The 15863-nt window shown below is 37.9% G+C and overlaps 1 protein-coding gene across 1 annotated transcript; it reads left to right on the plus strand.

The window, feature by feature from the left end:
- The first annotated feature begins 5820 nt into the window (after positions 1-5820).
- SPP1 (secreted phosphoprotein 1) lies at positions 5821-13449 on the plus strand. Its single transcript, XM_058546461.1, has 7 exons — positions 5821-5900; positions 7016-7082; positions 7195-7233; positions 9449-9529; positions 9821-9862; positions 10952-11275; positions 12599-13449. The coding sequence occupies exons 2-7, from the start codon at positions 7029-7031 to the stop codon at positions 13001-13003; spliced, it is 945 nt and encodes a 314-aa protein (XP_058402444.1). The 5' UTR covers positions 5821-5900; positions 7016-7028; the 3' UTR covers positions 13004-13449.
- The last annotated feature ends 2414 nt before the right edge of the window (positions 13450-15863 follow it).

Consider the following 15863-nt stretch of genomic DNA (forward strand, 5'->3'; position numbering starts at 1 on the left):
ATAGGGGATGCCATACTGCTGGATGTGAACTAAGCTTGGAAAGATGCGAAAATATTTCACAGGCAGATGTGGATGGGACTGGAGGAATAGTCTAGATATAGGGGTCGTGCAATGTGAGCGAAGGGGTGGATTTGAAATTGCATGGCACATCGGGGATCTCTGAGCGGCTGTGTTTGCTTGTTTCATGGAGTACAAGGAGGAGAGCTGGTGAAAGACAAGGCTGGGAGACAGCAGGAGGCCAGACCTCATTAGGCCCTCACGGTCTGTAAAAAACAGCATCCACCTGGCCAGCCCTCTGTGGGCACAGGGAGCGTGCCTGAAGTTCTCAGGTGTGATCCACTCTGCCTGAGAGCAGCTTCTGATAGGACCTAGAGGAGAAGTTCACCTTGAGGCTTTATGAAAGCAACAAAAAATTATCATCAGGGAAGACTCAACTTACATAAGAATTATATACTTTTTTTTTTTTTTTTTTTTTTTTGGTGAGATCAGCCTTTGTGAACATCTGCCAATCCTCTTCTTTTTTTGCTGAGGAAGACTGGCCCTGGGCCCATCTTCCTCCACTTTATATGGGACGCCGCCACAGCATGGCTTGACAAGCAGTGCGTCAATGCGCGCCCGGGATCTGAACCTGCCAACCCCGGGCCGCTGCAGCGGAGCACACGCACTTAACTGCTTGCGCCACCGGGCCGGCCCCAAGAATTATATACATTTTATTATAGAGTTAAATTTTTTCATTCACTGCATAAATATCTGTTGGCACGTAAACTGCTAAGGAATGAGCATATCTTAGAACTTACATTCTACTGAGGAATTCAAACATTAAAGAAGCACTCAAACTTTAATTACCAATTATTTTAAATAATATTTTCTAAAACCATAAATGTTATACCATGGAATAGAGACATTAATGTGAGATATTCCTTAACTGGAATTGGTAAAACAAAGAAAAACCCTTAGCCATTTGTGGCTAGAAAAATATCTGATCCAGTTGCTTCTTTGGCTGTCCGTTTTTTGTCCTCTTTCTTTTGATTTTCTTCTGTTCTTCACTGAAATGGTGACTTTTTCATATCAACCTTACAATGGATTCTCTACTGAAATTACTCAAACATCAGATTTGAAATGAGAGTTCTCATAAGCTGATTTCAGAGAAGGCTTTTCTCCCCTCAAATACATTCCGCAAAATGCCTGTCGCTGGTTGCTTAGTGTGGCAAAACGTCTTTTCTGCACTAACAAGGGCCTGTGGCTGCTAGAATTTCTCCTTGTCCGTCCCTGCTGCTTCTACCTCCCCCTCTTCGGGTCCTCTCTGATTACAGGCTCCTGTACTGTCACCCTTGTTGCTGCAGATATAGAGCTCTATGCTGCTGGATTGATGTTGGATGGGCAGAGACAATTCCTGTTTGAGCCTATCCCAAAATACCCATCCCCTCAACTTCAGTGTAGACACAGGGTCTCCACCCTGTGCCTTCTCTGTCCGCAGCCCAATGAGTTTACTGTTTAATCACACCCTCTTAACCTCATGGGCTACTCAAGTTACAAATTTCTTAGTTGATTTTCATGAATCCATGGGCTCCATGAGGGTAAGAATGGTGCCATTTTAAGAAAAAAAAAGTAATAATTTAAGTCAACTTTAAAGAATCTATCATTTAAAGAGTGTTAGAATGCTCTTAGAGTTAGTGATAATACTTTGATAAAGAAATACTGCTAGATGGGCTTAGCAGTTAAGTGCACGTGCTCCATCCGATACTGGCGGCCCGGGTTCAGATCCCGGGCGCGCACCAACGCACCACTTGTCCGGCCATGCTGAGGCAGCATCCCACATACAGCAACTAGAAGGATGTGCAACTATGACATACAGCTATCTACTGGGGCTTTGGGGAGAAAAAGGGAAAAAAAAAAAAGAGGAGGATTGGCAATAGATGTTAGCTCAGGGCCTGTCTTCCTCAGCAAAAAAGAGGAGGATTGGCATGGATGTTAGCTCAGGGCTGATCCTCCTCACAAAAACCCAAAAAAAAAGAAAAAGAAATACTGCTAGATTCTTGAGTCCTGGTAAATATTAGCTATCAATATATGATATACAGATTCAAGCATAGTGCCCACACATTGTATTGATAATCAAGACCTATATGCTCAGAATTAGTTGTTATGGATGGAGAGTTGAGTGGTTAATCATTAACAATTTATCGAGTACTTACTTACTCTATAACAATTCTATGGGTCTAAAAAAGAAGCTTTTTTCTGTTGTTTTAAATGAAACTAATGTTTACCAATAGCGAGACCACTTTTTCAGGAGCTGAATTTTGTTGACTAAGTTATTGAGCAATGGGATAAAAAGTTTGATAGTGTTTCTCCTTTGTATTTCTGAAATGCTCTCATTTCATGTCTGAACTTAAAAACAGCACCCTGTTATCTTCCACCCTCGTTTCCCTCCCTCTAAGAAATAATGCCTTCTGCCCTAGACTTCAAATGATGAATACTGTAGTGGGCTTCTGATTGGCTATAATTCCCAACTTCTCTATGACAGATTGCTGATGGTGTCAAGACATCAGATTTTTATCTGAACCTTAATTCAGGGGAAAAAATAATTATTGACAGAGCTAAAAGGGTTGAAAAATTTGATTATACTTTACTCAGTAGAATATAAATAGAAATATCCAAATAAACTAGAAGTCAGTATAATAAAGTCCACCAAACAGTGACATCTGGACACGTAAATTTTCCCATTATATGAGAATTTTCATGTAATTCAAGAAAAAAATAAAATGTTCTTTATATATTTCCATATGTCCTCCTACGGCGTCTATATATATATATTTTTTTTTTTCTTTTGTGAGGGGATCAGCCCTGTGCTAACATCCGCCAATCCTCCTCTTTTTTTTGCCAAGGAAGACGGCCCTGGGCTAACATCCGTGCCCATCTTCCTCCACTTTATATGGGACGCCGCCACAGCATGGCTTGCCAAGCAGTGCGTTGGTGCGTGCCCAGGATCTGAACCAGCGAACCCCGGGCCGCCGCAGCAGAGCGCGTGCACTTAACCGCTTGCGCCACCGGGCCGGCCCCCTACAGTGTCTATATTTTATGACCACAAACCACTCTTCATTCTAGTTTAATAACTAAGCTTTTTCCTTTCGATATACAAGATTACAAGGAATTTGATCATTTCGACCTTTTGATTCTAACAACCAAGCATTAGCCTAATCAAGAATGAAACTAGTGTGGAAATGCTACAGATCAAGCTCTTCTGATTTAATCATTTAACATGTTAATTCTGACCGTTGGAAAATCCTTCTCAGAAAATGATGTCAGCAGCATGTTTGATTACAAAAAGCAAGAAGCATGAGCCTCTTCAAAACTCAGAGTGACACACTATCCATTTTATACTTTACAGCACTGCCTCCGTTACAAATCACTTGATCTTCTCATCTCTGAAGCATCCCAGACACATTCTTTAACCATGAATTCATAAGTCTTCACTCTGAGTGAGACCTCGGGATCAGTAACCTTTTGAGCGAGTGTGGGAAGTGGGGATGGAGACAATAGCATCCACCTGGCATTGCTGAAGGCCAGGACAGAGCAGAACAAGAATGCTTTGGTTCTCTTGGCCTCTCTGTTCCCCGTTATTGTGCAGCAGGTCATTGTTGGGAAATATTTCCTCACCTGGCATTCCAAGAAATGGAGGGCCCCATGGCTGTTTTATAGTTCTGTCATTAAATACGTGAATGCTCTATCCTTCCAGAATAAGAAAACTGACAGAACCAGATTGTGGTCTGAAATCCCTTTCAGAAACACTGCCATCGTGTGGCCCTTTGGAGCTATGACCGGAAGAGTCCTGGGCTGGGTCATTTGGTTCATCTCGAGATGGCTGGGCTCCAGCGAAATCTATTCCTATAACTCTCTAAGTTCATATTAAATCATTCCCGTGGGCACAGAGTAAACCATAGTGAATCTTGTGGAAATCTTGTTGTTTTTAGAATTTGTGCACTTCCCTCCACTGAACTGACAACATGACAAACTTCTGTGAGTGAGTAATGTGTTTAAAGACGAAAAAACACAGCTTTTAAAAGCAAATAAGTCTGTTTTGCAACTTTATAACCTGAGTGCTTTATATTTTACAGATAGCTGCCATCTGAACTATTAAAATGTGTGCTTAGAACCCGCAAATGAATTGTATCAATTCATTTGGAATGCATCCAATTTAAAAGAGACATATTTTTCCCCCACCGAATGTCCATAAAACCTATGGATTGGTTATACTACTAACACTGCAAGAAATTATTTAATCCATATTTATATTAAAAGCAGTATTTGGTCAATAGGAACTGACACCTTCGATAGAACTAATAATAAATGGGGCCATTTACCTTTAATCTCACTCCACACGTGATTCTTACAACGGCGCTCTGAGGTAATTGAGTAGTGCAATCTCCATTTCACAACTAAGAAAGGTAGATGAAGAGGTCAGGTAATCTCAAGACGATATTAAATATTTAGGATGGAGTCAGAACTATGCTACCTCTAGTTTCTGTTCCAATATTCAAATTCATCTGTAACTTTCTTTCATTCAAACAGCTTTTAAATATCCAGTAAAGTTTTTTAAATATAGAATTTTTTTAAATTTTCTTCCTAAGTAACCAACTTTATATATCCTGGAAGAAAAACTAGAAAAAGATGATTCAGAAAGAATCTAATCCATTCCTCTAGAAGTGTGTAAATTACACTATTGATGTACACAGTTTAAAGATCTTACGTCTAGTCTCATCCTAATAAACTATTCCATTTAAAGACTTTACAAATCAGGACTACCTGCTCCTCCTAAAAATTTTAGTAATAGTTAACACACACAGTGCTTAAAATATGCATATAATATGTGCCACTCATTGCTAGTTTTACCCATGCTAATTCATTTAAACCTCTCAGAAACACCAGGAGCTAGGTAATGGTGTGTGCGTGCGACAGGTGAAGACACAAGTACAGGTGGGCTCAGTGATTTGCCCAAGGTCACACCGCTAGTTAGTGGCAAAGTGGGATCCCAAGCCACACTCCAGCACACACAGCACTCTCAAGCAGTAGCCCTGCTCTCAGAAACTGCTTTACTTCCGCAGCCTTTACAGTCAATCACAATTCTTCTGTTTTATATAGCACGTTATCAGATTCATCATCTGCAAACAACTCAAACAATGCGACAAAAATCTACGTCCTTGAAAGGCCCTTATAAATCCAACTTAATGGGCATGAACGTGGATTTTAATGTTACTAATGCCGTTGGTCTAAATGACAAGCCGCTGCACGCTTGACGTCACAGAAACCCAGCTTGAATAGCAAAGGACGGAGGGACAGTCTCTGAACTCTTTGTACGCCTGAATGATAGCCGTGTAGCTCTTAAATAAGTATAACTATGAGGCAAATTTGGTTGCATATATTACCCTAATCTGTTATTTAAACCAAAAGAAACAAAAATCCGTTATATTTAATTTTATTTGGGACTGACACATTAATGCTTTTTCTTCTAATTCAGAAATTATAAAGTCTTTGTAAGAACTAGTCAATTTCCTCCCTTTTTTTGGGGACCCCTAGGTGCCCTTCCAGGATGCTGAAGATCAATCTCATAAATGAAAAAGCTAGTTTAATGATATTGTACCTAAGTAACATTTTAACTGTAGAGTAGTCTGTGTGTGTGTTTGCTTGTTTGTTTAACCACAAAACCAGAGGGGGAAGTGTGGGAGCAAGTGGGCTGGGCAGTGGCAAAAAACCTCATGACACATCTCTCCTCCTCCCTGTGTTGGTGGAGACCGTCTGGAGCAGCATTTAAATTCTGGGAGGGCCTGGCTGTGAGCAGCGAGGAGAGGAGGCCAGCAGTGCAGCATCATCTCGGACTGGCTCTTCTCAGCCAGCCACAGACCAAGGTAAGCCTGCAGTCTGCTACTTTGTTGCTGTCTTAAGCATTCAGTTTCATATCAGGGGGAAGGTCAAGTTGTAAGGAAAAGAGTTTAACTGGAAGGCTGTTAAGCAGACTACAATTGTTCTAGTCTTTTGAATAAACATGCCAAGATACATTGCAGATCTCCTGGAGGAAAGGTGACCAGCTATTTTAAAAGCCCGTTGAACATAAAACCTAAAAATATTTGCACTGAGTCCTCAAAAGAACTGAAAGTACCTCTTCCAGTCAGAAAAAAATTAAATTCGGTGTCTCTTTGGAATAATTATATCTATATCATTTTAAATGGATAGATGATTGTGGAGGTACTTAAAAGGACAAAGATCTTTAGTGCTAATATAAGCCAATGATAATGCTATTTTTTAATGATTTGATGTATCCTATTTTCAGGGAGGAAAAAAAACCCTTTCTGAATATTTTACATCTGTATTTACCTGTTAAAATTTTCACGAAAATACCTGTATGACACTCAGTAGACTTATCACAAACAGAAAAGCGGTTGACTGTTTTCAATGTTTTCTTTTTCATTTCAAATATCTAGAATACCTTACTTAAATCACCAACTTTAGAGACAGCTTTATTTCACTTAATTAGCACCTTTTTAATAATTGAAGTTAAAAATCACATTTGAAATGCATGCTGGAAAAATGGAGACAGCAAATTTCTTTCATAGCTTTATTTTCTCTCTCTCTGTGTTTTTCTTCTCTGAAAACTAAATATTTCCACACTAGCTTATTATTTTAATTAAATTGCTGTTGATCTATTTTTAGGTTTAGAAAGCTAGAGATATCAGATAGTAATGGGTTAATCTCTGGAACTCTAAATTTTAAAGTTGAATAAATATAATCTTGTAAATTTCCTCCCATCCTTGCCTAATAATGAGAGATGGAGAATAAAGGTGGCATTGCAAATATTAACTCAAAAGATCATAATATTAAAAAGGAAAGATTTCTCTAAAAAAGAGAAAATATTCTACAGAAAATATATTTTATTTGTGATTATTTTGTAATATGGTATCGTTAAAAGGTTATCACTGTTGTAACCTATGACGAGATCGAATATTCTTTACAAAATATTTTGCAGGAAAATTGCTACCATGAGAATTGCTGTGATTTGCTTATGCCTCTTAGGCATCGCCTATGCCCTTCCAGTGAGTACAGCTGAATCTTTTTAAAAAATTCTCAAAATAAATGAGTTGTATGCTGCCATGTGCTAGGAATGCATTCACATTGTAATCTCTTTTCATTGTTTCTGTTTCAAAGGTTCAACAGGCTAATTCTGGCAGCTCTGAGGAGAAGCTGGTAAGCGTCTTTTAGGTTCATCATCTAGTTAAGTTATTTATACATCTGCCGCAAGAAGCACTGCAAACACATTTGTTGCAATTTTACTTATTTTCATGGTCAAGGCTGTTAATTTATAAAGGTATTTATTGACTGCCTGCTTTCAATCTAGGCCAGTGCCGAGCACAATAAAGTGTTTAATAAGTATATACTCTTAAGACTGAGCTAGATTTTTTTATATAATAAAATAATGCTCCAGGCCATTATCACTTATGTAAAATGAGTTCTGTGAAGTTGTGTGGCTTTTTCTTTCCATGAGTCAATATGCTGTTCTAGAAGCAGAAAATTCCATCTTTTGTTTTCCTTAGCAGAAGGCTAAGTTTAAGATTCACCTCACATATTGGACAGTTTGTACGACTGTCATATTCACAATATCTCCTAAGATATTTGCTAAAAAGCCCACTATAAAATGAAAGTCTATTTATGCTGTTTGTATCTATTGTGCTTGTCAGCTGACTTTAGATCACATTTTTCTAACCGAACATAAGACCAAATCAAATTCTTCATTATAATTATTTGACCAGAACCATAGATGTACCTGCCCCTCCACAATAGGTGAAATAGTGCCAGCCAAACAACAAACGGGCATTGTCCCAAGGAGCTTGGACAAAAAGGCACACAGAGTTCAATTTCAAATGAACAGAACAAAAGCCAACAGAGAGCTGCCCGAGCTCACTGCAGTCGGAGCACTTAATGAAGACGTTCGGAGAGGTGTTGCTGTGTGTGTTTGGGTGTGCAAGTTGGTGTGTTTAGATGTGTCTGTTTTCCAATCGATTTAAGAACACAAATATCGGATCACAGTAATAAGCCAGAAAAATTAGCATTTCCAGATAAGATAGAGGTCACACTCTTTGAGGCAAGGGTTAGTGCCTTTTTCATAGAATAAAATACGGCACATGAAGCCATGGCAATATAAGTTATCAAATGATATTTAGGAGAGAAGTGAAGAGCTCAACCTTCTAGAATCCTGGAAATTTAGAGCTAGTAGGAACTATGGGAAAGTCGTAAATACATTCTCCCTGAGCCTAGATTACGTGTATCATCAGGAAATATATATATCTATATTTATTAAATATATATAAATTGTAATATTTATATATAATATTTATATAAATATTTATTTTAGAGAAAGAAACTTTGAACTCATCTGGACCAGTAGTTTTTGTACCTTTTTTGGGCAAGGAACCTCTTCTTTCAGAAAAAACTTTCAGAGAAGCCCCCCCATGGGGCTGGCTGTGGAAGCAACTCTGGGGAGCCCCCCGGACTCTTGTTCCCAAGGACGGGGACATGAAGCGATGGGCCCTGGATGACACAGCCCATCAGATGACACACATTGAGGGCAATTTCCACTCCTCTGCACTAGCATGTTATAATCACTTTCCAGATAAATGACTTGGCTAAAGGAAAAACCATTCCATTCATGTCTTGGACAGCTCAGAGAAATAGAACTTTTGTGGGATGATGTTAATATTTTATTTCTGCACTGTCCACTCAGATAGCCACTAGCCATATGTGGCTATTGAACACTCAAAATGTAGCTAGTGCATCTGAGGAACTGAATTTTTTATTTTATTTAAATTAATTCAGTTTAATTTTAATTAACAAATTTAAATAGCCACATGTTATATAGTTAGAGGATACCATATTAGACAGCAGGACCTTGGAGAGTTTCCCCTTGTTCCACGGAGAGAGGAAACAGTGACGATCAGCGCTACTTAAGGGTGCCTCTGCTTTAGACATGCTTTGTCTAAGAGGAAATTTCAGCCAGCAAATATAGAGCAGGAAGACACAGGGTGAAGACCTGTGAAGAGCCAGTCTGCTGGAGTTACCACTGAATTTCACTGCGGCTGAGTTTCTCCTCATCTGTAAAATGGGAATAATAATGATAACCTATCTCATTGGCCGTTGAGAGGATTAAATGGATTAAAATGATTGAATTATATGTAAATCACTTTGAAAGGGTGCCCGGCTCACAGAAAGTGCTATGTAAGAGTTTATTAAATGAATCTGCAAGAAAAAATAAATCATAAGAGGGGTATCTAAAGGTCTGGTTGACTATACACATGCATGTTATGCTTATCCATTAAGATTGGTGAAGTATATTTTTCAGCTTACCAATTAGAGAGCCCTATGTTTCTTTTTTTTAATAATGACAACTATGTAACATTTTTTGTAGCTTTACAACAAATCCCCAGATGCTGTAGGCACATGGCTCAAGCCTGATCCGTCTCAGAAGCAGACTCTCCTAGCACCACAGGTATTTTTAATTTTAATTAATTTAAAAAATTAAATTTCTCACAATTAAAGAACAACAACAGAAAAACAGCCACCACGCAGGCCATTTGGGCTGGTTAAATGGATCCTTTCTGCCTGTTGGTAAACGTGAGCGTGGGATACCAACTGATCTGCCATGTTGGCTTCTTCCCACTTGAAGCTATCCACCCATGAGGCTGAAAAATGAGACTTGCTTTGGATGGAAAAGGCTAACTTTTGAATTAAAAAGTTAAGCACATATGATGTACACTGACATGTGCCTTTCCTTCTTCAGAATACCGTGTCCTCTGAAGAAACTGACGACCTCAAACAAGAGGTGAGTTCTCACTCTGAATCAGAGGCCCACTATGTCTTGGAGATACAAAAGAAGCCACTCTTTCTCCCAATGACGTTGTCTGGGCTCAATTCTGACAAAATTCCACTAGCAAATTTTCCAGTAAATTGCCAGTCTAAAACTTGCTCAGAAAGAAAGCAGATATTTACTAAGTGTCACCAATACCAGGTTTCTTCAGATAAATTTGGTGTGGCAGGAAATGTTTACTAATGTCTGTTATTTGAAATACTAAGCCTTTTACAATATATTTAAGGTATTTTGTAAGCTGTCTTATCTAATATCTGATAAGCATCTAATTAATACCTACCAAAGCCAAGATTTTACCTCTAGGAATGTTTCTGTTCCTAACATAATGGTATATTTGATAACAGTTCTTTTTATTAGAACTGTTGACATATTTGCTAAGCAGAGATAAGTTAAATTTGTTTTCCTTAAGATTCTGTTTGAATATGCTAAGAATCTCTAATAAGGAAAGTTAGATAAATGACCCAGTATATTTGCTAAGCAGAGGTTTAATAGACATTAACTGGTTAATTCGATTGACGGATCTGAGCTGCAGTTTATACATAAACATACATAACAAAGTCACCTCTTGATTATTCATGCGAATAGGGAGGCCCTTTCAGGTTTTAGTGCATGCATTAATACATGGATGCTCTGATCTCCCGAGAATTCTCCTTTCAAATAGAAAAAGGAATCTTAAAATTATGTGTCTGTATGTAGTGCATCATTGAATTTGGCAAATTAAATAACATCTAATATGAACAAGGAAAAACAATGTTATTGATATAAATGTTATACTTGCATATTTGGCTTGAAAATACCTAGGAAAATGATTTTTTTTATGGGAAAGCAAGAAAAATACCTCAGACTATGATTCCATTTATCCTTGTGTTAAAAGAAAAACTGGAAGATGCTCACTTTAGCTCCTAAAAGCCATTGAATGTATAGTTGTGGGCGCAAAGATTTTGAAACTAAATAAAAGAAAGCTAGTAAAGGAGTAATGCACTGTAAAGGCTAAGGGAAAGTAAAACCCATTACGTTAATTTTTCTGGCTGTCTTGATTCTTAGACCCTGCCAAGTAAGTCCAATGAAAGCCCTGACCACACAGACGATGTGGATGACGACGATGATGGCGATCATGTGAATAGCCAGGACTCCATTGACTCAGATGACTCAGATGAAACTGATCCTACTGATGACCCTGACCAGTCTGATGAGTCTCACCATTCTGATGAATCTGATGAACTGGTCACTGATTTTCCCACTGACCTTCCAGCAACCCCAGTTTTCACACCAGCTGTCCCCACAAGTGACACATATGATGGCCGAGGTGATAGTGTGGGCTATGGCCTGAGGTCGAAATCTAAGAAGGTCCGCAGATCTGAAGTCCAGGTAAGTCCTTTAACAGACATGTCAGATCCTTATGATTAGAGCCCCATTCTAGGAAACCAGAATCTGCATATTCACTTGTTCATTCATTCTTTCATTCAGCAAGCATCATCACTTTATGACCATTGACTACAAAGCCTTTTTCCACTGGTGGTTCTTAGGGTTAAGTTCATGTAATTTCTCTTTAATTTTGTCTCTCAATCACAATGCTATTTTTCCAAATCCTGGCTATAGGGCATTTATTCTATTCACTTTCTTAGATTAAGATAAGACTTTGGAAAACAGCAATTATTTTCACAATATAATAGTCATATTTTGAAGTTAAATTCCTAAGAGGAATTGTAGAGTTGCAAATTACACTGAATCTACAGTCAAAGGATCTGGATTTGACATGTAGCCTTGCCACTTACTATTCACTTCAATTTTTTTTTTTTTTTTGGTGAGGAAGATTAGCCCTGAGCTATCATCCGTTGCCAATCCTCCTCTTTTTGGTGAGGAAGACTGCCCTGGGCCAACCTCGGTGCCCATCTTCCTCTACCTTACATGGGACGCCACCACAGCATGGCTTGACAAGGGGTGTGTCGGTCTGCGCCAGGGATCTGAACCTTCGAAGCCTGGGCCGCCGCAGTGGAGCACACGAACTCAACTGCTACGCCACCGGGCTGGCCCCCACTTCAATTTTTAACTTTCAATTCACTTTCTCTTTATGTAAAACAGAGATAATGAGACTTACCTCATAAATTTCATCACATACATGACTGATGTACCTATTAAACAAAAGGAGGGCCGGCCCCATGGCTTAGCGGTTAAGTACGCACGCTCCGCTACTGGTGTCCCGGGTTTGGATCCCCGGCGCGCACCGACCCACCGCTTCTCCGGCCATGCTGAGGCCGCATCCCACATACAGCAACTAGAAGGATGTACAACTATAACATACAACTATCTGCTGGGGCTTTGGGGCAAAAAAAAAGAAGGAGGATTGGCAATAGATGTTAGCTCAGAGCCGGTCTTCCTCAGCAAAAAGAGGAGGATTAGCACGGATGTTAGCTCAGGGCTGATCTTCCTCACAAAATAAATAAATAAATAAATAAATAAATAAATAAATAAATAAATAAATAAATAAAATAAAAAATAAACAAAAGGAGATGACATGTGATAGGGCTTGGTAAAATACAAAGTAACATGCTAGTATTATTTTTTGCTTCAGCCAAATTTAGACAATTTTCAGTATAAATTGGCCTAAAAGTTAGAGCACTTTTAAAGAATTACAGCGTTCCCATCCCTGACTGTTCATTTAATTCTTTCTCCATTTGTGTTGTGATTCAGTATCCTGATGCTACAGAAGAGGACCTCACATCACATGTGAAAAGCAAGGAGGTAGATGGTGTACACAAGGCCATCCTTGTTGCCCAGGGCCTGCGTGTGGCTTCTGATTGGGACAGCCGTGGGAAGGACAGTCTGGAAACAAGTCAGCTGGATGACCACAGTGTGGAAACCCACAGCCTTGAGCACTCCAAAGAATATAAGCTGAAGGCAAACGATGAGACCAGCGAGCATTCCGATGTGATTGATAGTCATGAAAATTCCAAATTCAGCCATGAACTCCACAGCCAAGAATTTCATAGCCATGAAGACAAGCTAGTCCTAGACCGTAAGAGCGAGGAAGAAGATAAATACCTGAAATTTCGCGTTTCTCATGAATTAGATAGTGCATCTTCTGAGGTCAATTAAAAGGAGAAAAATACAGTTTCTTACTTTTGCTTTTAGAAAAATCCTAGCGGGGTGGGAGATAATATGAAATGCTTATTTCTCAGCTTAGCTGGTGAATGTATAAGTATGTGGATCTGGAAATAGATAACGTTTTTGATCATTAGTTTAGTGTATGGCTTTATGGTAACACTCTTGTAAACTAAAAGCTTCAGGGTTTGGTCTATGTTCTTTCCATGTAAGAAATGCAAACTATCACTGCATTTTAATGTTTGCTCTTCTTTTACGAATAGAAATCTTATGTAGAAGCAAACAAAATACTTTTTGTATGAGTAAACAAAATACTTTTACACACTTAAAAGAGAAAATATTAAATTTTATGTCCCTATAATCTTTTATTTCTTTAATTAGTGTATATTTGGTTGTGATTATTTTTGTTGGTGTGAATAAATCTTATATCTCAAATGTAATGAGAGTTTGGTGGTGTCAATTGCTTTTCTTATCTGTTGTCCCACAGTTTCCCAGCAATTAACAAATGTAACCATTTTAATGAACATGTTGGGCTTAGTAGAGAGCCATCTAGGGCCTGGTGGATCAACCATACAGTTTCTGGCTGAGCTAAAGTTCCTAGTCAAGGAAATAGCAGCCAAGTTGGGGCTGATATTCAGCCAGAAGTCCTCCAGCCATGCAGGGCACTACAGGCCAGGATCACCCAGGGGGAGCACGTTTTTGTAATTTTCACAAAGCTGATATAAAAGCTAATGAAAGGCTAGATGCAATCACAAATCAGTTTGTTTCTCATCATCTTCATTAATTTGCTCAGTAAATTTATTGCTTTCTTGCCTTGGATAAAAACTTGGTAGGTCCCATAGCTATTCTGATCACTTGTAGACAATAAATAAATATTCTCTTTGTATTGGAAAATTTTTAAAAGCCGTTTCAGGTAACAATCAAACTTGTAAATTTCATTCAAAACTAAAAGTACTGGAAACCTGAAGTAGAGCAAACGTCTTTATTTCCAGGTCTTGCTCATCTGCTCTTTCTAAAACTAGAAATTTCATTTGGAAATTTAAAGATTCTCTATTAAACAACTCTTGGGACAAAAGAGGAAAAAATTTAAATTGCAGAATTTCTAAAAAGGAATTGTAATGAGAACACAAAATCAATAGAGTATAGTTAAACCAGTGTTTACAGAACACCCATAGCTTTGAATTCTTGCAGCAACAAAAAAATAAAAACTTGAAAATAAGCAAATTGAGCCTCCATCTTAAAAATTAGAAAAAAACAATAAAGTAAAGCAAAAGAAAGCATAAGGAAGGAAATAAAGTTAAAAGCAAAAGTAATGAGCTAGAGAACAAATAAACAGTAGAAACTAATAAATAAAAATGCTGGTTCTTTGTTAAAAAAAAATCAACAAAATAGATAAACTGTTAGCTAACCCAATAAAGGAAGAAAGGTAGAAAACACAAATAATTTTAAAAAAGGAGATAATCAAGAAAACTGAGGAAATTTTAAAAATCAAAAGACATTACTTTGTACAACTCAATACAAATCAAACAAAAAACAAGATAAATCAGATTATTCATTAGGAAAATATAATTTACCAAAATTGACCTTGCTATACAAAGAAAGCATAAATAGACAAATTTCTACAGAGGAAAGAGAAAAAGTTATCAAAGAACTAACTATAAAAACTAGACCCCAATGATTTTGCAGGGCAATTCTATCAAATCTTCAAAGACAAGTTGATCCCAATACCATTTAAATTGTAACAGAGAAGGAAAACGCCCAAACGATCTCTATGAAACACGTATACCTTTGAAACTCAAACCTGGTCAAGAGTGCAAACACACACATACAAAACTCTAAACCAATTTCACTGATGACTAGCAATGAAAAAACTCCTAAATAAAATGCTAGCAAACAGAATCTAAAACCAAGTTTAGAATGTATCGTAATCAAAGGGGGTTTATTCCAGGACAGTGATGCTTCAATATTAGTAAATTCATTCCTGTAATCCACCATACAGTTAGATCTAAGGAGAAAGATGTCATATGATTAGATCTATGGATGATAAAAAGGACTTTGTATTAGTTAGCTATACTGTGAAAATAATGAGTAACAAACATCCTCAATATCTCAATGGCTCACAATCAAATATTTTTCTTTTTTCCCTCACTAGCCTGTGGGTTGGCAGGAATGGTTGTGCTTCAGGCTGCAAGATGGTTTCAGGTCTGCTCTATATGTCTTTCTATCTGGGACCAGTAACTACCCAAGGCACGTCTTTCTGATGGTAGAGGTAGAAACACAGAGAGGTGAGCAGAAACTTACAATGCTTTGGGCTCAGAACTGACACACTGTCACTTTTGATCAAATTCCATTGTTCGAAGGAAGTCAGATGGTCAAACCCAACATCAATGTGCTGGTGAAGTACACGCCCCCCACACTGAATCACAATAGAAGAACGGAAAAAAGAAAGAACTGTGGGCAAATAATAAAAGGTAACACAACCTTTCACAAATTTCAACACTCATTCTTAACTTCATAAAAATAAAAAAGGGATACGTCCTTGACATGATGAAATATTTTATACCTCAACTTGAAAATCAGCATCATACTTAATGGAGCAACATTAGAATCATTCCCATTAAGATCAAGGACGAAGCAGGTATGTCCTCTATCTCCACTACGATATAGCATAGTATCAGAGATAAAAGCTAATAATCATAAGCATTTAGATGCACAAGAACAGAGAAAGAATTAAATTATATCTCTATGTGGATTATACAACACTACACCTAGAAAACAAAATCAGTACTAAAAATAACAACTAACAAGCTCTGTAAGGTAGTACGATATAAAATTTACCTAAAAACATATATAC

The sequence above is a fragment of the Diceros bicornis genome, chromosome 8, assembly GCF_020826845.1.
Source record: "Diceros bicornis minor isolate mBicDic1 chromosome 8, mDicBic1.mat.cur, whole genome shotgun sequence".
Taxonomy (NCBI): Eukaryota; Metazoa; Chordata; class Mammalia; order Perissodactyla; family Rhinocerotidae; genus Diceros; species Diceros bicornis.